Source organism: Eublepharis macularius, chromosome 11, assembly GCF_028583425.1.
Source record: "Eublepharis macularius isolate TG4126 chromosome 11, MPM_Emac_v1.0, whole genome shotgun sequence".
In the NCBI taxonomy this organism is placed as follows: domain Eukaryota; kingdom Metazoa; phylum Chordata; class Lepidosauria; order Squamata; family Eublepharidae; genus Eublepharis; species Eublepharis macularius.
The window spans coordinates 13,059,950-13,086,171 of record NC_072800.1 but is presented as its reverse complement, the minus strand read 5'-3'; the positions used below and the strand labels follow the sequence as shown (position 1 = coordinate 13,086,171).

General features: G+C 46.0%; 1 protein-coding gene across 3 annotated transcripts in view; it reads right to left on the bottom strand.

Annotated features, from left to right (window-relative positions):
- COBL (cordon-bleu WH2 repeat protein) overlaps positions 1–26,222 on the bottom strand; it is a 238,094-nt gene that overhangs the window by 132,655 nt on the left and 79,217 nt on the right. For 2 of the 3 annotated variants that reach the window (XM_054990870.1, XM_054990872.1), the window contains 4 exons: positions 20,192–20,402; positions 18,432–18,660; positions 6,397–6,441; positions 4,869–4,957 (listed from right to left, as the gene is read on the bottom strand). In XM_054990870.1, coding sequence (XP_054846845.1) covers positions 4,869–4,957; positions 6,397–6,441; positions 18,432–18,660; positions 20,192–20,402 — 574 coding nt within the window. The remainder of the gene's footprint in view (positions 1–4,868; positions 4,958–6,396; positions 6,442–18,431; positions 18,661–20,191; positions 20,403–26,222) is intronic. The other variant, XM_054990871.1, reaches the window with a different exon arrangement.

The following is a 26,222-nucleotide window of genomic DNA, read 5'->3' as shown; positions in this document are numbered from 1 at the left end:
AGAGGACGACCCTTGGGATAGAGAATTTGAGGGACGGAGGGTGCAGCAGAGCATCGTACCTCCGCACAAACCAGTTCTGGAGAGGGCGCATACGCAGCCTAGCGAAAGGCACCACAGAGGTGGCCGCTGCCATATGCCCTAGTAAGCACTGGATAGTGCGCACAGACTGGAACCGGTTCCTTTTAAACATGGACACTAGACCCCTTAGGGACCGAGCCCTCTCCAAGGGGAGCAGGGCCTTACCCTCCACAGAGTCTAAAAGCGCACCAATGTAGGACACCTTGCAGCTAGGCACCAGCTTGGATTTCTCCAAGTTCACCAGGAGCCCCAGGCGTTGGCAAGTGCTAAGTACCAAGCCAATGTCCTGCATCAGCCTAGACTCTGATTCAGCCACGATGAGCCAGTCATCGAGGTACGGAAAGATGGTACAGCCTTCTTCCCGTAGGAAGGAAACCACAGGGGCCACACATTTAGTGAACACTCGTGGGGCAGTGGACAGGCCAAAGGGGAGCACCGTATACCGGAAAACCCTATGCCGGTAAACAAAACTCAGGTACTTCCTGTGCTCCTCCCGTATGCCCACGTGAAAGTATGCGTCTTTTAAGTCAAGAACCGCAAACCAATCCCCTTGCTTCAGTAAGGCGATCACCGCCGCCAACGTAACCATTTTGAACTTGGTCACCTTGAGGAAGGCATTAAGGCCCCTCAGATCTAAAATGGGACGTAAACCCCCATCCTTCTTAGGGACCAGGAAGAACCTAGAGAAGAAACCCTTTACAGAGTCCTCATAGGGCAATTCTTCCACAGCACCCTTGGCCAAGAGCGACACGATCTCCGCATCCAGCTCGGCCATAGTGTTATTGACAGCTGTCAGAGGTGAACTGCATGTAGGCAGCTCAACGAACTCCAGCCCGTATCCCAGTTCAACAATAGTTAAGACCCATGAGTCAGATGTTATTGACTCCCACTCAGAGAGGAGTGGACTAAGTCTGTCCGAAAAGTTCGGGGATACGGCTGGCGCGACCCGTCAGTACTGCCTCCCGGCGCCCTGCTGATCTTTCTGCTGGGCCGGTTGCTGTGCCTGACGAGGCTTGAAGGGCCGACGCCTCCTCTGCTGTTGTGCGGGAGGGTAAGGCCGCTGCTGGTAGGCAGGATACTGATGGTAGCCCGGCCGCTGCTGTTGGTATCTGCCCTGGTAGTGGTAAGGGCCAGACCTGGGAGCGTACCGTGACCTGGAGGAGGGCTTGTCCGCTGGAGCCAGACCCAAAGACCGCGCCGTCTGCCGGTCCTCCTTCTTTTTCTTCAGGGTCTCGTCGGTCGATTTGGAGAACAGCGAGTCCCCCTCAAATGGCATGCTCTCCACCCTGGAACGTACCTCTTGGGACAGGGCCGTAGACCGCAACCAGGAGTGGCGCCTGAGGACCACCGCCGACGCCATACCTCTAGCAGCAGTGTCAGCAGCGTGGCTCCCAGCGTTCATCTGCTGCTTAGACAGCCTCACAGCCTCTGTCTGCAGCAGGGACACCACAGCCTTCTGCTCAGGAGGGAGGTCTCGTGTATAGGATGCCAACTTCTCCCAGAGGTACAGCTGGTACCCTGCCATGATGGTCTGATAGTTGGCAATCCTCAGACCCAGGGAAGAAACAATGTACTGGCGCCTGCCCATGGCATCCAGCTTCTTGCCCTCCTTATCGGCAGGCACCGAGGAGTGACCCGATCGCCTGGGGTTGAACTCCTCTGTGACCAAGGAGGAAGGTGGAGGGTGTTTCACCAGCGCCGGCCAGGTACCCTGCTTGATCTTGTAGAGCTGCTCAATCCTCTTGGATGTTGGAGGCTGATCACAGGGCACCTGCCATACCTTCTCCACGATTTCCTCAATACCCTCGAGCATGGGGAAGCCAACGTACGCCGGGTTGTCTCCATAAATGCGTTTGAGGAGCTTGTCCTTGGTCTGGGGAACTGCCGAGGAGATGTCCATCTCGAGAGCCTTGGCCATCCTTGCCATCTGGTCGGCGTAGATGCGGAGGTCCTCGAAAGGCGAGTCCGCCGATGGCACTAGCTCCTCAGCCGGCGATGGTTCGGACCAGGACTCCGACTGGTAGCCGCCAAAGCTCTCCACATCCTCCTCATCGGAACCGTGCTGGGATTCCGGAACCTGGAGCGGAGGGGGAGCCCACACCGACCTCGATGTAGAAGGCCTCGGTTCCGACACGGAGAAGCCCGCAGGTGCCCCCTCCCATTGGCAACGGTATGGCGAGGGGAGGTAGGAAGCCTGCCGATGCCGGGACGCAGTGGACCGGACTGATCGGACACTGTCCCCGGAACCATGCCGCCCACGACCGACCGGAGGTGGAGACGGACGGGCAGGCGACGGACGGCTCCGACGAGGAGACAGGCTCGGTTCCAGCCTCGGCGACCGAAGGGGAAGCGATGGTCGGCTCCGACGGTGCGGGCTCGGCTCCGGCCCCGACGAGAATTCCGCGGGCACCGTCTCGAAGGCCATCGGATCCGGCACAGGAACGGTGATGTCTTCTGGCTCCGGGGAGCCCAGGTGAGGGGAAGGCGTGTGAGGAAGCACGATGACCTCCTCCTGAGGAGTGCGCGGCGACCGATGATGCTTGGTCTTCTTCTTCTTCTTCGCTGGTTCCGAAGAAGACCTCGGAACCGACGCGCTCCTCACCTTCGAAGGGGACCTCGGCCTCGACCTCTTAGGCTTCATCGGAACCGATCCGGACGTTGGTTCCGACCGGGGACTCGGTACCAGGATCCTCGGTTCCGACGTAGGTCTCGGATCCGACCTGGTAGATGACGCGCTACGGGGCGGCCGCACCGGTCCCTGCGCTGGAGAGGCCGCTCTCGACGCCGAGGTACTCGGGGGACGCGGTTTCGACCCCGACCTCGCGGAGGCCACTGAGCCAGCTCTGGAATGCCGTTCGGCAGAGGGGCTTGGGCCGGCCTTGGAGGAGGGCAACGGAGCGCCTCCGGACATGACCTTCTGCCACAGGGAGGAATTCAGTCGGGCCTTGCGCTCCTGCCGGGCCTTGCTGGTGAAACCCTGGCAAATTTTACAGGCCGTCACATTATGGGTCTCCCCCAAACAGAACAGGCACAGTTCATGGCCATCGGTCTTGGCCATTTTCGTGTGGCATTGGAGGCAATGCTTGAAGAGAGCCCTTGAGGCCATCTTCAGGGGCACGCGAAAGGAAGGTCAAAAACAGTTCGAGTCAAATTATCGAGTCCACAACAAAGTCCAAAACGAGATCCGAAGAATAGTCGAGGTCACGAAGTCCGAAGTCAAAAGCCAAGCAATCAGTCAGAATAAAGCACGAAGCACAAAAAAGCACAGAGCAACGAAGCTCACGTTCTCTCCAAGCGGCGGCAAGAAGAGAACTGAGGGAAGGGGCCGTTGGTCGCTGTAGGATCACGTGACCGTTTGGGCGGGAAGACGGTCGCTGAGGCGCGCGACAAACGGCCCCTTCGGAGCCTTGGAAGCTCTAGAAAATTCTCCGGCGGCTGGCCTGCGCCTGCGCAGTCCCATGTGTGGAGGCACAGAAGAACGAAGATGAACTATGATTTCCCCCACCACCACCCTGTAAGTGGATGAGATCTGTGCAGAAAAATATCATCCCTGTGCACAATAGTCCTCAGTCACAACCAGTGATTGAACCAAATAGATTTTCTTAGATCTCTTTTATGGTGAAGTCCCTCAACATTTGACCATACGTATGAAGATCTGTGTCCTCCTTATTTACATCAGTGTTTTTTTCTTTGCTGTTATTACACTAAACAGAGCTGCTGTAGTGTAGCGCTTAAATGGTTAGGCCATGAGCTCAGTAGGTGGCCTTGGGTAAGCCACTCCTCTCAGCCCCAGTTCCCCAGCTGTACTGTGGGCAGGGCTTTTTTTCTGGGAAAAGAGGTGGTGGAACTCAGTGGGTTGCCAGCACAGGGGGCAACTCCTGGCGGGAGGTGGTGCCCCTGGTACCCCATGCACATGCGCAAAGTGCGCGCACATTCCTGGGACCATGCAATGATGTCACTTTGGGTCAGCTGGAACAAGGGGGGAGTTTTTTAAAGTTTAAATCACCCTCGGTGAAAATGGTCACGCGGCCGGTGGCCCCGCCCCCTGATCTCCAGACAGAGGGGAGTTTAGATCGCCCTCTGCACCACCAGCAGTGCAGAGGGCGATCTAAACTCCCCTCTGTCTGGAGATCAGGGGGCGGGGCCACCGGCCATGTGACCATTTTCAAGAAGTGTTGGAACTCCATTCCACCGCGTTCCACCTGAAAAAAAGCCCTGACTGTGGGGATAACAACACTGACTTTGTTCTCCATTCTGAGTGGGGCACAAATTTGTTTAGAAGAGCAGTACGTAAGCACAGTTATTATTTTCTAGAAAAAGCCAAATTTGTACTGAATTCACAGTCCCATTCATGGAGAGAAAGGAAGTGGCATAATTATTATTGACCTGATACTCTCAGGGTAACATCCAGAAAAAACAAGACGATAAGCTCATTGTTTCTGTACTTCAAAATATATGTAGCAGAAAAGAAAAGAAAATCCACCCTAATGCCCAAGTCCTATCTTGGAAAATGGAGCCGAGACAGTACAAACTGATCCCCCACATCAAACCAAGTACTACTTGTATGTATTAATGAAAATAAAGGTTTTTAATGTCTGAAGGGAAGAACAACAAGTCTTGTGGCCATAAATTATTACAACTAACACACAAGCTGGACTATGGATCCATGTATCCAGCTGTAACAAAAGTATACTGAATGTTTTTTTTTAAAAGAAAGAAATGTATAGCCATAAGACACACACACAAACTTAAACCATCAGTTCAATTTTTAAAAGGAAATTCATATTTACCTTACTGCTTCTTTTATTAGTTCTGAAAAATCCCAAAAACCTTTTCTTTTCTTTTTCTGCTGGGTCAGAGCTCGTTGAATTTCTTGTTTCTGTAATACAAATAATACTTCATCGGCACTCCTATCACAGACAGCATCAATTAAAGGGTAAAAAAAAAATCAACCATTAACTTTGAGGATGGAAATCAGCCACTGGTAACATATGGATGAACACAAACAAATGATTTCTAATCCCTGGTACTGCGGTATGAATTGCTCACAAAAGGGAGAGGTCATGTGTCATTTTCCCCCCAAGTTAGTTATTTGGATCCAACCTTACTAACCAGTATTTTAACCCAGTTTTAAAAAGTTGGTTCAAAAACATTCAAGCTTAAAACTATTGCCACATTTCGCTGTATTATGGTGTTGTTTAAGAAAGCAAATTTATTTCTTACAGTATATAAAGGTTGGGATATATTCTGATCAATTAAAGTAGACTCTTAATTTGCAGATTCATCACTCCCAATTGCACTAATTTGTAGTTAATCACAAGATACGACGTACAGCCTGTTTTTACTCCCACGGCACCATCGTAATCGTTACACAGTTACAATATGATGCTATGGGAGGTAGCCGAACTCTGGGGTAATCCTGAGAACAGATTTCCCATGAATAGCAAGGGTCTTCTGTATTTCTACTTGATATAATTAATAGCAAGGCCAGAGACCATATTGCACTTCAGCAGTTTCTCTAAAGCATCTATTAGCAAGTTTGCTAGTTTGCTAGAATTGCTCCGTTAGGAAGTGCACTAATCTAAACTACACACAGCATGCAAATGTATACAGCAGTAGCCTAATATTCTCCTGATCTTTAAAAAGTCACTGGGAGGAAGAAATTTGGGAGCAGAGAAAAGGTAGAGGAAGTAACCAAGAGACTCCCTCTCTGCGTGGGGGATGTCACCAGGGGGCAGGGTTGGTTCACTGCCCGAGCTGCTGCTGAAGGCACCACAATTAGCAGAGGGCACTGACAAGCCACTGGGGTTCATCTTGCTCCCAGCCCGCCGTGGCCAGGAGGTAGCAACATGCATGGCATCTGCCAGTTGTCACCATCCAGATTTGTGCCACAACTGCCTAGGCTGAAAACAAATGCACACACTCGTTTTAAATGTTGACTGTCATTGGTCTGAAATGTACCCACATACCTAATGAAGGAGTCAACTGCATCAGTGGTGGCACAAAACAGGGTGCAATAATCCAAACACATCTGGACATGAACTCAAGTATTGCCTATTTTCTGTGACTGACGGAATGCATTGAAATATGTGGTTAGCTGCTATGCATATTTCATAGGTGCTAAGCTTGTCAACATATACACATCCTTATAAATAATAAAAATGAGAAAAATCAGCTCTGCAACATCTATAAAGTGAAGACACGCTTTGGCGCTATACTGGCTTATACACTCACAAGCTAAATGCATTAGTCATCAAAGCCATGCAAAAGAAAATGTTAATGGGAAATCACTGCTCTCTAAGCCTCATTGTACAGTACCTCTACAGTTCAGAGAAGGTTCAGACTGAGCTTTTGACGGAATAACTGGAAAGGAGAGGAAACAAAAATGACACAAAAGAGAGAAAGAATATTAGAGATGTAGTACAGAAGCCCTAAATATTTACATTTGAGTGTCACAGGGCTGGGGCCAAGATCTAGGACCATTTGCTCCTCTTAGACAGATTCTGGGGCCCACGGTGTCTATAGCCTCGGGTGAGGGTGTTACCAACATCAGGAAATTTTGCCTTTGACATTAACTGGTAATATGGCAGTTTTAGGCAAGATATAATGAGCTACGGCTGAAAAGGTAAGGTCTAAACACTACAAGCAGCCACTTATAATAATTTCTTTTAAAATAGTGAAACCCAGCCATCCACAGAACCTGGAAGATGAAACAAGGGAAGTTGTAGGGCAGTGATCCCCAGTGGGGTGCTCCCAACAATGTTTCCCAGTACCTACTTTTTCTTTCCCAAATTATCACTTGCTCAAAGCAAAGAGCCGATGCTGGATTTCATCATTTTATTGGAGTGGGGGGGGCCTTCAAAAGAGCCCAGGAACCATTCCTCTTGCATCTTCAGGGGGTAACCCCTTGGAAACAGCTGCCTGCAGCATAGCAGGACGCTTGGCTGCCAATATGTTGTGATGGACCTTGCCCTCATCACAGCCACTTTGTTGTGGCGTTCACTACCTGCTCTCAAATTTCCAAAAGTGCCCACAGGGTCAACACAATTGGGGACCCCCTGGCACAGGCTACTTCACACTTTCTCCTTGCTCACAGAACATCACTGTGCACGCGAGACAAAACTGTGAAATCAATGTGTCTGTTTTTATATGCGCAACAACATGGCAAGCCAGTGGGTTGTCAATGGGGTTTGTTTACTTTCAACATGATGATAAATTACGCTAACAAGGAACAGTTTCTTCTGCGATGATCTCATAGGAAAAAACAAACTGTGGAAAGTAAGAGGGCAATGAAAAGAAGAATCTGTGTATGGCAGCACTGATTATGTTGGAAGACACAAGGCTGGGAATGGGCAGACCTCGACTCTGTATATTCATGGCTGGGGTCACAGAATAACTTCCAGAATCTCCGTTTCTTTGGGAAGGAATGAAACTGAATATACCTTACATTTCATTCAGTTATTGTAATTCCCATGAGAACTGGCATATACACATTTCCACAGGCTCTTGAATTGTAGAGAACTTTTATCTCTAAGGCATAGGCAATATCCAGCTCTCAATTTAGAAACACAACTGGTATTGCTGTATACAAACATCTGCGAGGTAGCTTCTTACTGCTACGACTGTGGCAGCCCTTATTCTGCTTCAGTAGCTTGATAATGAAACAGGAAAGAAGCGGCGGGGGGGGGGAGATAACCTTTCATGATGAAAAAGATCTGTTTGCCCCTTTAAATATTTTTAATGAAGAAGGATGTTTATTTTATTGCTTGAGGGGGAAGCACAAGGTGTCCAAAGAAAAGGGATCTTTAAAAAAAAATGAACAGGAATCCAGGTACACCTTAAAGACCAACATTTATTGCAGTATAAGCTTTTGTCTGCACCTGACAATGTGAGCTCTGACTCACGAAAGATTATGCTGGAATGAATTTTGTGGGTCTTTAAGGTGGGCTCATTTAATTGTGCTGCAACACACTAACACAGTTACCCCTTTAAAAATTAAAATGCGAGAAAGTGCCATTGAGATCGTTAGCACGGCTATGGTGAGCAGGCAGACTGCCAGCACTCCCTCTTTCAGGAAGTACTTCTGTAAGTAACACTCATCCCTGCATGTGTGTGTATAGAAAGTCTTAAAAAATTCTCAAACTGCTTTAACTTGTCAGATGAAAATCTAAGGTGGAATGTGCTTACTTAGCAGAATATACAGCACCATATCAAAACAGGCTGAAGTTCTAGAAGTTGTTCTCTCTTTATTCATGCACATGAGATCAGTACCTGCACACTGGAAATTTTACAACCTTCTGGAACTTAAGCATAGCAGCTAGTGGCCGTCTCTCCCTCAACAATGCAGTGTATCACAACACTGTGCACACCCCAGGAGGCAGAATGAGGTCCTTCCCACTGGTGTCATGAACCACTGTCAAGTGCCCAGAATCCCAGAAGATGCACACAGCCGGAAGAGGACATAGGATGTGCAGATGTGCAGATTCATCCAAGTTACATGCAGACAGCTCTTCTTTTCTTTGTCATGGTGTCTGTGCTATCACACAAGTGGAAAAGTGGCAAGTGGACACAATGTGCCAGAGGATCCCGCACACTGATGAGAAGAGACTAATGTACAGCTACCCTGTCAAACTGAAGGAAGCATTAAGGGCTTATTGCTTGGCAAAGATGGATGGTGTAGCACACATTAGAGCTTGCAGGCAGGCAGGCTTCTAGCCAAGACTGAAGAGACCAAGATGCCGCTGCTGGAATGTTCTGTAACATGTAGAGGTGGGCACTATGCAGCTAGCTCTAAACACTGAACTGAAATGCTTGGCTCCTTGTACCATAACACAGGAACAACTGTGAATCCTTCCTGAAGAGGGACGTCCAGTGAAGCAAAAATGCCAAGGAGGAACCAACATCCAGAGCATAGAGAGGCCGTTCTCCACCATCTTGGAGGGCCAGGAAAAATCCAGTCGAGTTATCATCACAGGACCAATGGGAAGCCGGGTAGTACTATCAGCCAGAAGGTTATGTCCACCTACAGGACAAACTTATCCAGGTGTAAATAAAGGAATGGCGGTGGATTGCTCTAAAGCTTGCATAATTTGCTGGTTTGTCATATTACGCTGATAGCTCTCTACGGTCCTACGCTTCTGTCGAAGACTTTCAGGTTGGTAGATAAGTTGTGAAAGCAGCAATCAAAAGCTCCAAGTGGGAATCAGTGGCTTGGCTGTAAGAGGCAGCATCCTGTTTCATGTAATGGTGAAAAATCGACATCACAGCTAAATGAACCCACAAATGACAGAAAGCCAAGCCCTTGTTCTTCAAATGTAAAGGATAATTCTAGAAGAAAGGCCATGGGGAAAGAGAAAAGGTCCATGTCTCTTGAAGGTAAACCGTATGAAATTAATACAACGCAATCTTATACCGAGTTATTTTTGTTTAAAGCCCGCCAGTCTTTGAAAGGGACTTTAACAACATTGTTACACTAATATGGTCATCATTTGTAAGTCACGTCCAAAGTGCTTAACGGGCGGCATAAAAAGACTAATCCGCTCTTTTTCTATGTAAGTAACAGACAAATAAGGGAAAGCATACAGCATCGGTCCCCAGATTTTTAAAAAAGAGGAACATTATGTTACATGATATATTTAATTGTGTTCTGTATCAAATGCAGCTGTTTATGATGGCATTTTATTTTTTGTAGCCTGCTGCTAATGCCCTTAGTAATACAACAGCATCTGCCAGCTGATGCTTGTGGATACAAAAGGATCTACCCAATTATTGAAAAAGACAGCCATTAACCTACATCTGATTGCTTGCTTCCAGTTAATTGCATACTTTTAAAATGTTCTTGTATTTAAATTTAATTTGAAGAAAGTTTTCAAAGACTACTCAGGCTCATCCTGCTACCATGACAGATACACAGTGGATCTGGAAGATGAAAAAACGTACAAAGGTTGTGCTAATGCAGTTAACTTCCAACACAACATTGGATATGAAGGACTTGGTGATGAAGTGGGTACCTGAAAAGCAACGTTTGACGCAGGCTATGAGCAGCACCTCAAATTCAGTGGAATCCCAGGAAAGGGGGGGGGACCCTTGCCCCTATTTTTAAAATGCCACTTTAACAAAAGAAAAGAAAGGTCATTTAGCAGAAGGATTTGAAAGAAGAGACAGAACATAAATAAATAACTACATAAATAAAACATGCCTGCCTGGCTCTTTTCACAAAGGTGATACAATAAATGAAATAACAGAGCTGCTGCCAAAAGAAGGGAAACAACAGAATCTCCCTTTTAATGGTGCGAACTGTGATATCGAGCCCAAACCACTTTTTAAACATCCATTTCAAAGTAGCTATTCATGAGATCTAAAACCAGCGGCGTTCTTAGGAATCTGAAAATCAGGCAAGTGCCCTGACAGTTTAGGAGAAAGGAAACTTTTTTAGAATGGAAAGATACCTTTTCAACTCCTCTTCAGGATGAACAAACAAGGTTTTTTCTAGCGCTTTGGGGTTTTTTAAGAGAAGGGGGAAATAATCACATCAGCGTTTCCCCTCTGAAGCAGACTCAAAACTGCCTCTTGCCTTGCCTCAGTTCTGAGAGCTATTCTGATCGTGGCACGTCCAGCGCTCTGAGGCTCCTGCCACAAAAGCAAGTAAAGAGCTCCTGCCCAGGCGCCACTCCAGCACTGCTTAGGTGTCTGTTGACAGCAGCGCTGGGAGGCACGGCAGCCCCACCCTGTGGGAGCGCGCCAGGCCAATCATCTGCTTGACGGCTGTTTGCTGGCACGATGCCTGCGAAGAAGAAAGGCTATTTGCAGTCAGGTGGCAGCTGCCCGTGCTGATTTTGCAGCTGCTGGCCTTGCTCATAAAAACAATATGAAAGAATGGATGTCACTACTCTAATTTAAGCCGTTTTGCAAAGCCTAGTTAGGTGCAGATAATGAAGCACAGCAAATTGTGTTCACAGCGTTGGAGATGGGGAGGTGCAGCTTGCCTCTTTTGTGTTGTTCACGCCATCCAACCTTTGGGATTCACTCGTGTTCTCTCTGCTATACTTCCTCCAGTAATTTACACGTCCTCAAAGATGCTTCAGCACGGCTTCACTTCCTACGCAGGCTGCAATCCAGAGGATGCCTACATAACTTGAAAGTGCCCTGATGCAGCAAGAGACAAGTCAGTTGTGGCTTTTCCCACCCACTCCTTTCTATTATCATTGGCAACACGCGTTCCTCGCCTGCGCAACATGCTTGACACCTGCCTTTCCTCAGCAGGTGTGAGAGAGGGCAGCAATGATAAGACCAGGAAAAGAATGAAAAGGAGAAGCTGGGGCTGCCTTGCCTTCTGTTGCGTCGAGAGATTTAGAGGTATAAGGAGCTTCTTCCCTATTTGTTCTTCCAGGGGTCACCTGTGCATTTACACTGATGGGGCCTTTGCAGACTTGTCACGCGGAAACTTCTTGTTCCAAGTTTCTAGGCACAAAAATCCTCTCTCCTCAGAGCCGCAGCTCCAAGGGTGGCTGCTCAAGGGGAGGTGTGCCTTCCTTCTCTACACCTTCCACAACGTAAGATTAAGAGTAGGATGCAGCAAGTTAAAGGCACATGTTGCAGAGCAGGTGGACACCTCACAAGAATGCACAGAGGACTGCTCAAAGAACAACAGTTACAGGTAGGGTAGAGCGTGGAGGAAAAAGGTCTTAGCTTCTTATATATCCCTGTTGGAAGAATATGGAATAAAGGACAGCAAGAACATCGTCATTAGGAGGGGTTTACCTCTGTAGTCTGTGCATACTTCTGGACACTTTCTGTCTATGCTGCTATAACTACTACTGTAGAGTTTATCTGAATGTTTACAACTACTACTGTAGAGTTTATCTGAATGTTTATGCTACTGTACATGAATGTAATTTGAATGAATTTGATACTTTTCATGTTAAGAGTTTGCACTGTATATTGCACTGGCACTTTAAGAACTTTCAAAGTTTATTAACTGATTGATGTTTTGTTTGGTTTCCGTGGGGGTTTCCCCTCTGTGCTGCTCAGCAGCTCCAAGGGTGGCTGCTCAAGGGGAGGTGTGCCTTCCTTCTCTACACCTTCCACAACGTAAGATTAAGAGTAGGATGCAGCAAGTTAAAGGCACATGTTGCAGAGCAGGTGGACACCTCACAAGAATGCACAGAGGACTGCTCAAAGAACAACAGTTACAGGTAGGGTTGCCAACCTCCAAGTGGGGCCTGGAGATCCATGATCTCCAGACTACAGAGATCAGTTCCCCTGGAGAAATATGGCATAAGGTATATGGTATATACTATAGATTCTTGGTGCAATCTGTCCAAAATTTCCTCCTCTGCAGGCATTGCCCCCAAATCTCCAGGAACTTCCCAGGCAGGAGCTGGCAACCCTAGTTACAGGTACAGCTTGTTTTTACTTCTTCGTGATCTCTGTGAATCATGTAGATAGGCAGAGACTAGCAAACTGAGTTACCTGGAGGGGAGTATCGGTGCTTCCAGGAGAAATAAAGAGTTCAGCGCTGCTCTGCCAAATGATCAATCTGATTTGGCGGTAACACTGCGGGCGCAGCAGTTCACGAAGGCAGAAGTCCGAGTCCAGGTGGCTGCTCTACAGAGCTCAGGAAGAAGAAAATTTCTGCTGAGGATGTTGGGGCAGCTCCAGCTGAATAAACCGTGCATGTCCCAAGAAGAGGCTTGTGGGCCTGTTTGTAACAGCCTTTGATGACATGTGACCCTCAACACCTGTGTCAGAACCAGTTGTACAGCCTATGCTGGGGTGGATGGTTAACCGAAGGACGGAGTTGAACCAGACCCTTGAAGAACCGCTTCACTAGATGTCATGGCTTACTGGGCTGAAAGATGTTCTCAGAGGTGAGAAATGAGTGGTAAAAAATTCTCTTCAATCAAAAGAACCACATCAAGCTTGAAGAAGATTTGGTTTGAGAAAGTAGTTGACTGATAGAGAGAAAGGCTTTCAGAATGACGAGTGTTCCTAAGAAGAAGGGGATGGTTTAGACTGCCTAGATGTCATCGGCCATTGGGGTTATCTCCACTGTCTGCAGGCACATGTAGCAATGCCCATAGATCTAGCTATGGACTGAAGCATCTGAACCACCTCCAAAGTGTCATCAATTCTGCAGCTGAACAGGCCTGGCCACTCCCAAGGAAAATCCTCTGTACGAGGACAAGTCTCAGGAGCCAAGGTAGTGAAACAAAGCCAGGCACGGTGATGAAGAGCAAGTGTTTGGGACATCTGCCTAGAGTCAGACTCCTCAAAGTGTCTCAGTCTTAGAATTTATTGTTCTGTGAGCCAGAGAGCCTCATCTTAGAAAGTGATGACCATCAACTGAACATCCTCTGGGAGGTGATCCAACGATGGAGAAATCTTTTCACTTAACAAGTTCTCTTAACAAGTTAGAAAACTCATTTATCTTTGAGGATGTTAATGTACTGTTAAACTACTTGCCCATCTCTTGGAATCATAGAATCATAGAGTTGGAAGGGGCCATACAGACCATCTAGTCCAACCCCCTGCCCAGTGCAGGATCAGCCTAAAGCATCTCTGACAAGTATTCATCCAGCCTCTCCTTGAACACTGCCAGTGAAGGGGAGCTCACCACCTCCCTAGGCAGCTGATTCCACTTTTGAACTACTCTGACCGTGAAAAAGTTTTTCCTAATATCCAGCCGGTACCTTTGTGCATGTAGTTTTAGCCTATTGCTTCGCGTCCTACCCTCTGCTGCCAACTGGAACAGCTCCCTGCCCTCCTCCAAATGACAGCCTTTCAAATATTTAAAGAGAGCAATCATGTCCCCCCTCAACCTTCTCTTCTCCAAACTAAACATTCCCAAGGCCCTCAGCCTTTCCTCAAAGGGCTCAGTCTCCAGACCCCTGATCATCCTCGTCGCTCTCCTCTGCACCCTCTCGATTTTGTCCACATCCTTTCTGAAGTGAGGCCTCACTTCAAAAATCTAACTGATAGCCAACAGAAATTGACCCTCTGTGCCCTTACAGTTGCTAAAAGACTTATACTTGAATCAACAATGAAACGAGAAAAGTCCACTTCCTGTAAATCACTTATGAATTTATCAATATTTGAATGTTCCGCATATAGAAGGCAATTACGTATGGACATTTTTAGAAATCTTTTACAGATACCTATACATATATATTTGCTAGTAGTGTTTTTGTAGTCAGCACTGTTTTCTTTTTTTCCTTCTGTTTGCTTTTTAAAAAAAATTTATTTTGCACCATTTTTTTTAATGTTCTCATATCACACACCATGCACTCCAGATAGTGAGTCAACTTGAAGGAAATGGCTTCCAAAGCAAGCTTTCTAGTCCAATTCATTGAGACTTCTTTGTTCTCTGCCTGTTGGTGCACAGTGGGGCTGTCTTCTCTTTTCCTGCTAGTCTGGAAAGGATGGGAAAAAAGAAAGCCACACCACTCCTATTGCCCATGGTAAAGGCTCTCAACCCATTTAAAAGTAGAGGCTGTAGGGGCCAGTCTGCTCCAATTGTCCTTTGCTAGGTGGAAAAAAGCTTGGAGGACAGAAAGTACAACTGGCATGTGGGACTTGGATTTGACCAGGCAAACAAATGATGAACTTGTCGCAAAATCTTTAGTGTTACCTGCAGACTGATGGTTGTTGCCATGTGAACCATCTGTTCTAAGTCCAAATGTCCTCAATTAGAGACAGAGCATGTGGTTTCTAGGAAAATCTCTGTTGGTGTTGAGTCCAATGCCTTATCAAATTTGTAATTTGTAGCAAAGCTTTGGGCCTGAGGGGCAGGGGAGAACAATCATGAGCAGACTAGATGAGACCTAGAGGTCAAGTCTCCTGTAGTAGTGGTTAACGACAATTCCATCCTAAGTGTTGGTAGAGCAATTTGTGGCGTAGAGACTAGAGGCCAAATAATCACTGAGGCCAGTGGTGGTGGCGTCTGCGCCTTGAACACGTAATGATTCTTTGGAGTGTTGGGCACAGCAGTAAATGGTATCAATACTCGAGCTGATGACAACTGATGCATTGGCACCAAAAATGCAAGGCCTGAACACAAACACAGAGTCAGGGTGAAAATCGACCCTTTGTTCCCTCTGGGATCATGGGTTAGCACAGCCGTGGCCCCGTCACCTGTATGGCTGTGGGGGATGCCCATCTCAGGCATAGCAGAACGTCCTATTATCCTCCCAACAGTAAGTGGGATATCTGGGAGACACAGGTCAGGAAGAATGCCACTCCTGCAATACTGAGATACAGTCCTAAAAGACAGGCCCCAAGATGATCAAGATGAATTACAGTACTTAAAATAGTTTGGAGATAGGCATCTCAGCGATGGATGAACAGAAGCAGATGTCTGAGAAAATAACAGAGGGTTCTTTTTCAGAAAGTCTCACAGCTGATCCTCTGACATTGAGGCCCAAGATGGAGAAGTTTTCCTGTGTATGGAGGGAGTTCTCAGCACGGTTAGTTTCTGCAGAAACCCTTCCAGCATATGATAGGTTTGGGTTCCAAAATAAGTTCTGGAACCTCAGGAGCCAGGATGTGTCTCGGTGGTCTTTGGATAATTAAAGGGGAGACAGAAACTTACTTAAGGTTAAAAGGGGGTATATTTTACTGTAACCTATTGGATTAGTATAGAGTTATAGTATTATAGTATTAAAAAGTTAAGAGTAAGATAGTATATTCATATGGGAAAGTATAAGATTGAATAATAAGGTTGTATAGGTTATAAGGAGTATATATGATATTTTAGTGATGTAATAGAAAGAATAGATCTATAATATAGATAATAAGTATTTAAGGAATAATATATTACACATATATATGTACCTTTTTTTAGTTAGTATATGTACTTACTATATACTTAAATAATTTCTATACTCTTAATTAAGATAAGTAGTATATTAAGCTTAGATGGTTAAGATAAGTAAATAGATTAGATTAGTAAAAAAAATTATATGATATATTCTTTAGTTTAAGTTGGGTATGGAAAACTGCTGGGAGTCACTAGAAAAGGGGGGGGGAAGGATGGGGAAAATGTAATGGGATGGAAAATGATAACGATTTTAATGTTTATGTTTGTAAACCCATCCAATAAAAATTCTTTTAAAAAAAAAAGAGAGAAGGATTGTTTCACTGGATGACACACAAATAGAACTGGAGACAAAGCCTTTCTGGTGTTTCTACTTCCTCTTTGACTTGCTTGAGTCGGAAGACCCGGCATCAATATAAGAGATTAATATCAGAACAATAAATCACAGTGATAGAGAAATACTGACAAGGCAGCGACAGATGCTTCCAGAAGCACATGTCAAAACCGAAGCTTTGGCTCCTTCCTCATAAGCAGTTAAAGCCCCCTCTCCAAAGAAGAACTTAAAAATCTGGATAAACAGAACATTCAGGCCTGTTTGGTAGCTTCTGACAATGTGTACACATCTCACATTTGTGGTGGTTTCCTAGGATGCGAATACAGTACCCTAACTTTCCTCCACGTGACCTACACCTTTTAAACATTGTATTTTGTGCCAGAAGTACAAAGACGCTCAAGAATATGGTGAAACTATACAGAATGAGACAGAAACTGATGGGAGGGAAAACTGGAGGAAAAAAGGATGGAAAGACAACTAATTATAGACAAGAAAGACATCTGTCTAGCTGCGTAACTATAAACTTATTAAGGTTTCAAAAGCAAAAAATAAAAACCCCAGCTTGTGGGTTTTCAGTTTTGGGGTGGGACCTGGGGAGGGCAGGGTTTGGTAGGGAAGAGACCTCGTCCTGGTATACTACCACAGAGAATGACGTTAGGAGCGGTTATTTTCTCCAGGGGAACTGATCTCTATAGCGTGCGGATCAGTTGTCATTCCGGGTGATCACTAGGCCATAAACAGAAACTGAGAGGTCCCCAGGCGCAACTATAGTGAACAAACTGGAATTCAGAGAAAGGTGTGACTCTTCTTCTCTGGGCATGTGCATTTCAAGCTGCTTCTCTGAGAGGAAATGATTTTGCTCCTAAATGACATCCCTGCAAGTTTCCGAATCGTGACTCTGAGACAGTCTGAAGGCAGCAGGATGCACGGAGACCTCAAAGTAGTAAATTAACGGTCTCTGGCTTGCAGCCCAGCTACTTCATCCATACTCTGTGTCTCCTCGTTGCACTGTATACTACTGCAACCTTCCAACCAAGATTATTCCAGTCACCCCAACATAGCTCCCATTCCTCCCCATACTGACATCAAAATAGTGAGCTTCAGCAATAATGCTCAAGATACATTAAAACAACTTTATACAATACAGCTTCTCTTCAGAGGGCGATGATAAAATACTGCTTTTCAAGCCCTGGCTCATTATGTAGGGTGGTGGACAGATCTTTAGTGTGGCCAGTGGGGGCCTGGCGGAACATCTCTGTCTTACAGGCCCAGCGGAATGATAATAAATCCCGCCAGGCCCTGGTTTCCTCAGACAGAGAGTTCCACCAGGTCGGTGCCAGGACCAAAAAGGCCCTGGCTCTGGTCGAGGCCAGGCGGGCCTCCCTTGGGCCAGGGACCACCAACAGTTGTTTATTACAAACGAAGCATTCTCTGGGGTACATATGGGGAGAGGTGGTCCTGCAGATATGCTGGGCCCAGTCCACATAGGGCTTTATAGGTCAACACCAAAACCTTGAACCAGATTCGGTACTCAACTGGTAACCAGTTCCCTAATTGGTAATATGTTCCCTAATTGGGGCCCTTGCTTGGATCACTGCAGTTAAGTCATGGGTTGATAGGTTGGGGACAAGCTGACGGGCCTGTCTTAGATAGAAAAATGAAGACCGGGCAACCGCTGCGACCTGTGCCTCCATAGTCAGGGAGGCATCCAGGATCACCCCCAGGCTCCTAACTCTCAAAACCGGCGCAAGTAGCACTCCATCAAGAGCAGGGAGCTGGAGTCCCGTGCCAATGGCCCCCAGACCCACATGCAGGACCTCCGTCTTTGTGGGATTTAATTTCAACCAACTCTGCTTCAACCATCCAATATGGAAGGTAGACACATCTACGTCTTTCCTCCTGCACCACCACTCACAGTCCTGCCCACCAAATGATGGAAACACTGCTAAGTAGAAATCTAGTGGAGTACCATGTCAGCAACTCTGAGGATTGTGTACAGATCCAGGCTAGATACAGCTATTGTTCTGAGGTTCATGGCAAAACATAATAGTGTAAAGGAGACCTCTGTATATCCCAAGCTGGCATATTTTGAGGAGGAGTAAGATTCCCCATCCCCCCCCCTCCACTGATGTTCACAGGTATGATAAGCACCATATGCAAATCCATGGGCCTCTTCACAGCACGTTAGTCTACGTCTTCACTTACCTCTTTTTCTGTCCCATGCATAGAGCTCCTTTATCCCTAGTTCGTTCAATGACTTGGTAAGCTCCAGCTCCTCCCCAGTGATGGTATCTCTCAAGAGGATGAGGTGTTCCTGACTGACCTCGCATTTTTCACAAATGGCCGGGATTATGCTCTCAAGGGGCACCTCAGGATTCACTCGAACCACTGCCTTTTGGGTCTTGAGGTAATTTACTACCAGCCTCACGGTTTTCTGTGAAAGTGAAATGGGGAGAAAAAGGCCTCTGTAAGCTACAGTGCCTCAGTGACTTGGAAACAGTTGGTTTTGATTTCACAATACAGTTGGTAAAACAGAAAAGTCCTTTCGGGGAAGAGAGTTGAAAAAAAGATCAAAGAGCAAGCCAGTTCATTAATCTAGAAGGGTATGTTAACAAAAGTACAAAGACACAGCATGATTCTTTAGAGCATTCTTGTGCATTAACACATTTAAAGTGTTTATGAAATACTTGTGTACAAAATGAAGAAAATCGTTAAAAGAATAGATGGAAAGAGATAACAGTTTTACTAGATTAGAGAGATTTAGGACCAAAGACCCACAAATTTGCAGAAGCTGTTGGGGTCGTTATGGATATACATCTCCCTGTAGACTACTTCATAAAGCAATTGTTCAACCTATGGGTATGAACAATATAAGGTTTCCCCACTGCAGCTGTCTCTACAGTGTATCAACCACCATTCATGGCTCATGTTGCAGAACAAGCCTAATTCTAAACCTCCACCAGGTGGCAAAATTTCTCATTACATTTCAACTTACTCCATATACATTCCTCCTTCCAGAATTTATATTAATTTGCAATTATAAGGGTCTCACAGTCCCATTAAAAACATTGTCCTTTACTACCATTTGTACTGTCACTATCAGTCAAGAAATGGAAAATTATCTCTTTCCTCTGAGACACTAACTTTAGTTGGAGGACAAAGGGGAGAGAAGATGCTCATGGGCAAAATTGACTCTAACCAGGCTTAAGCTTAAATTGTACAGGCTAACTGCCCCTTTCCACAGGCTGTACTACCTTGTTTATTCAACATGCTCCATGTTGATACTTTGTGACCCACAGCAGCCGCGGTCAATCTGCACCACCAGTGGTCGCTACCAGGGCTTTTTTTCCAGAAGAGGTGGTGGAACTCAGTGGGTTGCCCTAGGGGAAAATGGTCACATGGCTGGTGGCCCCGTCCCCTGATCTCCAGACAGAGGGGAGTTTAGATTGTCAGAGGGCAATCTAAACTCCCCTCTGCCTGGAGATCAGGGGGCAGGACCACCAGCCATGTGACCGTTTTCAAGAGGTTCTGGAACTCCGTTCCACTGCGTTCCTGCTGAAAAAAAGCCCTGGTCGCTACAACGACATCTCCCATGTGCTCTGACTCACTGTCAGATGAAAGTCATGATTACATCACAGTGGCAAGACCAATGACACGGAGCCAGTGCTCCAAATGGTTCAAATGGCAGGCTAAGTCTAGGAAGATCCTATCTCCCCAACTCTGCCACCTGGTGGCGCTGGACCAGTTGCTGTCTCTTAGCCTAACCTACCATCACAGGTGTGTTGAAAGGGCCAAAAGAAGCTTTATACTGCACCCTGAGCTTCTTGGAGGAAGGACAGGATAAAAAGCAAATGAATAAAGTTTTAGGATCCAACCCCCAGTGTCCGTTTTCAGGATAATACATACAAAGAATTATTGCCACAATTCCTTGACATTTACATAAAATAAAACTACACAGTTCTGACCTCAGGAATCTTGGGCGGAGGCCTCTTTGTCTTTCCTTCAGGAGTCTTCTCCTTGAGAAGTATCTTCTGTACATCCAGTGCCCCTATCAGTGTATTTGGCTTGTATTGCAAAGGTTGCTGGGTCCCCCAAGACTGAAGCTCAAGCGTGTGGTGGGCTGGGTTTAAATGGTACCGGCTGCACAAATCAACTAACAGGTCCATCACAGCTTTACTGCAAGGAAGAAGATACTCTGGGTTATTCAGAAATTAACTAAGATGTTAAAGTAAATGGATGAAACTGGGTGATGCAAGAGAGAACGAGAGACTGAGAGAGAACAGCAAACATGCATGTTCTAAAAAACAGCCACCGGTGGTGGGAATCTTCTCTATGTTCATACTGACAAGTAAAGACAAGTAAAAACAAACACATACACAAGCTCTTTTTATGATCGTGGCCTCCAGGAGACAGCTAGACAAAAAGATGACAACAGTAGAAATTCTTTGTAATTGAGGATAAAACCTCTGCACTTTTTCCTTGAAGTAGAGAGCCAGTGTGGTGTAGTGGTGTAAGCAGTCGGCCTGGCCTCTGCCATGTTTGATAGCTATTTAATAAGCTACCTGTGATATAAGAATCACAAGGCCCATGGATTAAATGCAGTTTGATTTACAAACAAGTGAATTCCAGCTAGCAGTTGCTGAGTCCCACCTGGGAGATCCAGGCATGAATGGAATGCCAAATGTAAATGCAGAGAGACCCGAGGTGATTAGTTTACTTTCCTCTCAGCTCCTGGTGGAGCCAGAGCAAGAAAGGTCTCAATGTGTTATCCCACTTAGCACATTCCTTTCCCCTCCTTCAGTGATGAGATTCCTAGCCCAAAATTGAGGAGAAATCAATTAGCACCCATAAGTTTTTGTAATTCATTCCTGAGAAAAGGTACATTCCCCAACTAAATTCATCGACTCAGCTCCGGGACATTAATTTGCAAATGTTCCTTTATGATTCAACAGGAGAGTAAAACCTTATTCTTTTGTCCAACCCCGGAGCACCAATCAAAAGGTAATCAAACCTTTGTTACTCCCAGGAATGGACTGTTGGGGTCTTTGTTCCAATGGCTGGGAGGGCTCTCCAGCCTCAGGGTACATTTTGCCCTGTAAGAATTGGGACTCAAATCAAGCAGTACTCGCTTACGGGATCCAAGTGCTGTTCCCTTGGGGTTACTTCCCTAAGCCTCTCTCTCTCCTGGCCGAGAACGCGGGTTGTTCAAAGCTGCTCTCTTCCTCCGTGGACCACACTGCTCCTTTGATCAGTAAATATACTTCCCCTCTCCTCACTCTATTCTACCTTCTGCCTAGCTTCTTAGGACTCTGTGTGTGCACAACCATTTTATTATTACTCTCTTACTCACAAGGAGACCAATACCAGTAACAGTGGTTGCACTAAGATCTGGGAAACCCAGGTTCAAATCCCCACTCTGCCATGGAAGCTCGCTGGATGACCTTGGGCCAGTCATACACTCTCAGCCCAATTTACCTCACAGGGTTGTTGTGAGTATACAACAGAGAACAGGGGAATTATGTAAGTGACCTTGGGTGCCCATTGGGAAGAAAGGTGGGGAATAAATGAAGTAAATAATAAATAAAGTAAGTCCAATGGACACAATTGGGCCTTCACCTAAGTAAAGGTGCATAAGATCAGGCTGCAATTTTTTTATTGTTGTATAGTCACTAGAAACACATTTTTTGCACTATGCTCCAATTAAAATACAAGAAAGCAATCTGAAGTTCATTTTAGACAATTTATTATAAATTGTGTATGCCAAGATCACAAGAGCAGAATCACTATCGGCTTAAGTCCTGAAAGGCAATGTTCTGAATGAACGAAGGGAGCCTATTTTTAACCACTTTTTCATAATTATTATTTATTTATTTATTTTATTTGACTTATATCCTGCCCTCCCCACGAATAGGCTCAGGGAGGCTCACATCATAATTAAAACACAATAAATTAATAGTCAACTTTAAAAACAGATTTAAAAACTTATATTAAAATACTCTGGCGTCATTATACATAGGCTACTTTGGATACTAATAAAAAAACTGCATAGGTCATAGCTGTGGGTAAAACGCATAGCCAAGGGCAGTCACAGAAGAAGTAGCGATCTTAGATAAGGGGGGATACCCGCTGGTCCTCAACCAAAGGTCTGGTGGAACATCTCTGTTTTACAGGCCCTGGGGAACTGTAATAGGTCCTGCAGGGCCCGGGGAACTGTAATAGGTCCTGCAGGGCCCAGATCTCCAGCGGGAGAGTATTCCACCAGGCTGGGGCCAGGGCAGAAAAAGCCCTCGCCCTGGTAGAGGCCAGCTGGATGTCCCTCGGGCCAGGGACCACCAGGAGTTGTTTATCTGCGGAGCCTCCATTGAAAGTGTGGCGTCCAAAGTCATACCCAGGCTTCTCACCATCAACGAAGGCTTCAGTTGTACCCTGCTGAGGGCTGGGAGCCCTATTTCATAATGAGAAATAGGAACTGCTATTCCCCTGGTATAGGATTCCTCTGGACTTCAGAATCAGCTCTTTAAGGGCTCAACAAATAGCTAATTTTGTTGATGCTCTGAGGTTTTGGCAATGAAGTATACTTTGTGTATATTAGACAATCTGAAAACACTGCCCTGCCCTGTTAAAATAACCTGTTATTTATTCAGATCTGACCTTCTGTAATCTACTGCTTTAAGCCCAGCATTAACACAGCACATATATTTGCCCTTCCATTTCTTAGTTACATTCCATATTTCTGCAATCTGAACTTGGAAACATAAGAATGAAACCTTGTTATGTTTTTTCTTACCCAGAACACTACTTATAGTCTAGGAGAGGAAGTTTTCTCTGCACTGTCTCTTTCTTTCTTAAAAGGTATGATATTTAAAACCAAATTTTGGAAAGTAGAGACAGACTTCTGTGCATGTAGTATTTATCAGGATGGCCTCATCTTTAAGTATCAAGTTGTATAGCTTGCTCGGGTGTCAAGTACAGTCGCTTCTCTCCTGCATAAACCTCAGAGAAGAGATTTATAATAGTATTATTTGAGAACATAGGAGCGGAATTGCATACCCCCTCATAAACCAAAGCTGACAAGTTACTGCTGGGGCAGTTTCCCACACTTAATAAACTACAACACTGAGACAGTCAGATGTGACACTAGAAGTTTCATGAACAGAGCACCATTTCGTTTTTTTCTCCCTTAAAACAATGGGAGCACCAGGACCCAATTCAGATCAGGGTCATAGTGGTGTTAATGCCACAGTAATAGTGAGACAAGATTAAAGTCAACGTGGAGCCTCCTGTTGGTGCAGAATACCACAGCTTGGTTATTATTAGGAACTAGCCAGAGCATGCGTATTACACCAATTCTGCAGTCACGCCTCTGACTGTCCATCAACTACCAGATCCAATTCAAGGTATTGGCTATCACATACAAAGCCCTTCATGGCTTTGGATCTGCACTTCCGCGGGACTGGCTCTCCCCCTATGCTCCACCATGACAACTTCACTCCTCTGAGCAGAGCCTTCTGCAAACCAACAACTGTCTGTACATGACCCAAGTCAGGGAAGCTGTAATAGATTTTAAAAGGCTTTTAAAAGTGGCGGGGGGAGGTTTACCCCAATGAGGTGAACAGAAAGGAGCAAAAGAAGTTAACAACTAGGCAAGCAAAAAGAATTTGAGGAACAGCTAAAAAGCATCAAGACAAACAGCAAGTGTTTCTTTAAATATATCAGGAGCAGAAAAAGACATCTGGGCCATTATATAATAGAGGAATAAAAGTATTGCTAGAGAAAGATGGAGAGATTGCAGAGAAGCTAAATGATTTCTTTGCATCTGTGTTCACAGTGGAAAATGTGGGGCACATACCCACACTGGAGCTAATATTTTCAGGAAGGGAATCTGAAGAACTAAGTCAAATTAAAGTGACAAGAGATAAAATTCTAGAATTACTGGGCAAATTGAAAACCAGTAAGTTTCTCAGTCCAGATGGCATACACCCAGCAGTTCTTAAAGAACTCAGATTTGAAACTGCTAATCTACTAACCATTATATCAGAGGGTCCCAACCTTTTCCAGAGGGGGTAGTGTGCACCATCCCAAAATGGCTCCCACAGGAGCTGGAGTCAAATGCAAAATGGCAGCCTCAGGAGGTGGAGCCAAATGGAACACCTCTCTTCTCACACCTCCTGGGAAGAAGGAAATCATGCAGGTAGAGTAGAACCACAGATCGACTAAGGAGTGACAAGGTATTTACCAGTCCTCCTAATTCTCCAGTAGAAAAACTTCTAACTTAAAAGAGGGCAGTCAATAACAAGCGGTGCCTTCCAATGGCCCCACCCACTTTCTGAAAAGCTCAGTGGGCACCAAGGGAAGTACTGGCAGGCACCATGTTGGAGAACCTGGCATTATATGTAACTTATCACTAGAATCATCTTCTGTACCAGCAGCAAACATTAAACAGTGTTTCACTCACCTGTAACTGTTGTTCGTCAAGTTCTCTCTGTGCAGACACACATTGGGACTGCGCTCGCACAGGCCTGCTCTGGAGAGAGATTTTTTTAGCTCTAAAGCTCGGGAGGGGGTGTTCCCAGCTTCCACGCATGCTCAGAGCCCTTCTTGTCCGAATCTAGCGCCGAGAGACCGAACGCCCCCTCTCCCCTCAGTTCTCCCATGCCGCCGGAGGAAGTGAAGGTGTTCTCCTCACAGCAGGGCAGGAGGGAGGGAATGTGTGTCTGCACAGAGAAAATTCGATGAACAACAGTTACAGGTGAGTGAAACACTGTTTTCATCATCTTTCTTCTGTGCAGCCCCACATTGGTAGTATAGCAAGCTACTCACTAATGGGGGCGGGTTTGAGGAGACTTTACTGGAATAACGATAGCAGCACTGCTCTCCCCACTGCAGCATCTGATCTGGAATCAGCGTTGATCGCATAGTGTTTGATGAAGATATCCTCCGATGATCACATCGTGGCTTGGCAATTGTCCCGCATAGGTGTTCCCCGGAGAAAAGCTGCCGAAGATGATTAGGACCATGTGGAATGAGCCCTGACCACCCCAGGGCACGGAACCTTTGCCACTGAATGACATCTCCTAATAGCAACCACTACCCATCTGGATAAGGACTGGTTAGATGCGGGCAACCACTTGCGAGGGCCTGCATAGCAAACAAAAAGTGAGTCGGACTTTCTGAATGAAAGTCCAACTTGCTGAGGTGTCTTGCTGAGGTAGTATAAGAAAGCCCTACAAGCATCCAATGTGTGGAGTGTCTTTTCTGCCTCCGACGTAGGGTTTGGAAAAAATACGGGTAGTGATGCCCTTTGATGTAGATGGAACTTTGAGACAACTTTAGGGGTAAAGGTGATGCTGGGGTACAGAATGACCTTTTGTGGGAAAAACTGCAGGAAGGGGGAATCTACCCTCAGGGCCCCCAACTCATCAATCCTCTGAAGTGAGGTAATGACCACAAGGAAGGCCACCTTCCAAGAAAGTAAGGCCAAGTGGCAAGGGGTTCAAAGGGAGGAAGCATTAACTGAGCAAGTACTAAAGAGAGACTCCATTGGGGAACCGGGGCTATCCTAGGGGGGGAAATATGTAGGGCTAGGGAGTCCTCGACTAGGCATTCATGCTCGCAAAAATGGGAGACTCCCCAATGGAGTCTCTCTTTAGTACTTGCTCAGTTAATGCTTCCTCCCTTTGAACCCCTTGCCACTTGGCCTTACTTTCTTGGAAGGTGGCCTTCCTTGTGGTCATTACCTCACTTCAGAGGATTGATGAGTTGGGGGCCCTGAGGGTAGATTCCCCCTTCCTGCAGTTTTTCCCACAAAAGGTCATTCTGTACCCCAGCATCACCTTTACCCCTAAAGTTGTCTCAAAGTTCCATCTACATCAAAGGGCATCACTACCCGTATTTTTTCCAAACCCTATGTCGGAGGCAGAAAAGACACTCCACACATTGGATGCATGTAGGGCTTTCTTATACTACCTCACACCCTCAAAAAAAGAGGTCATCTGG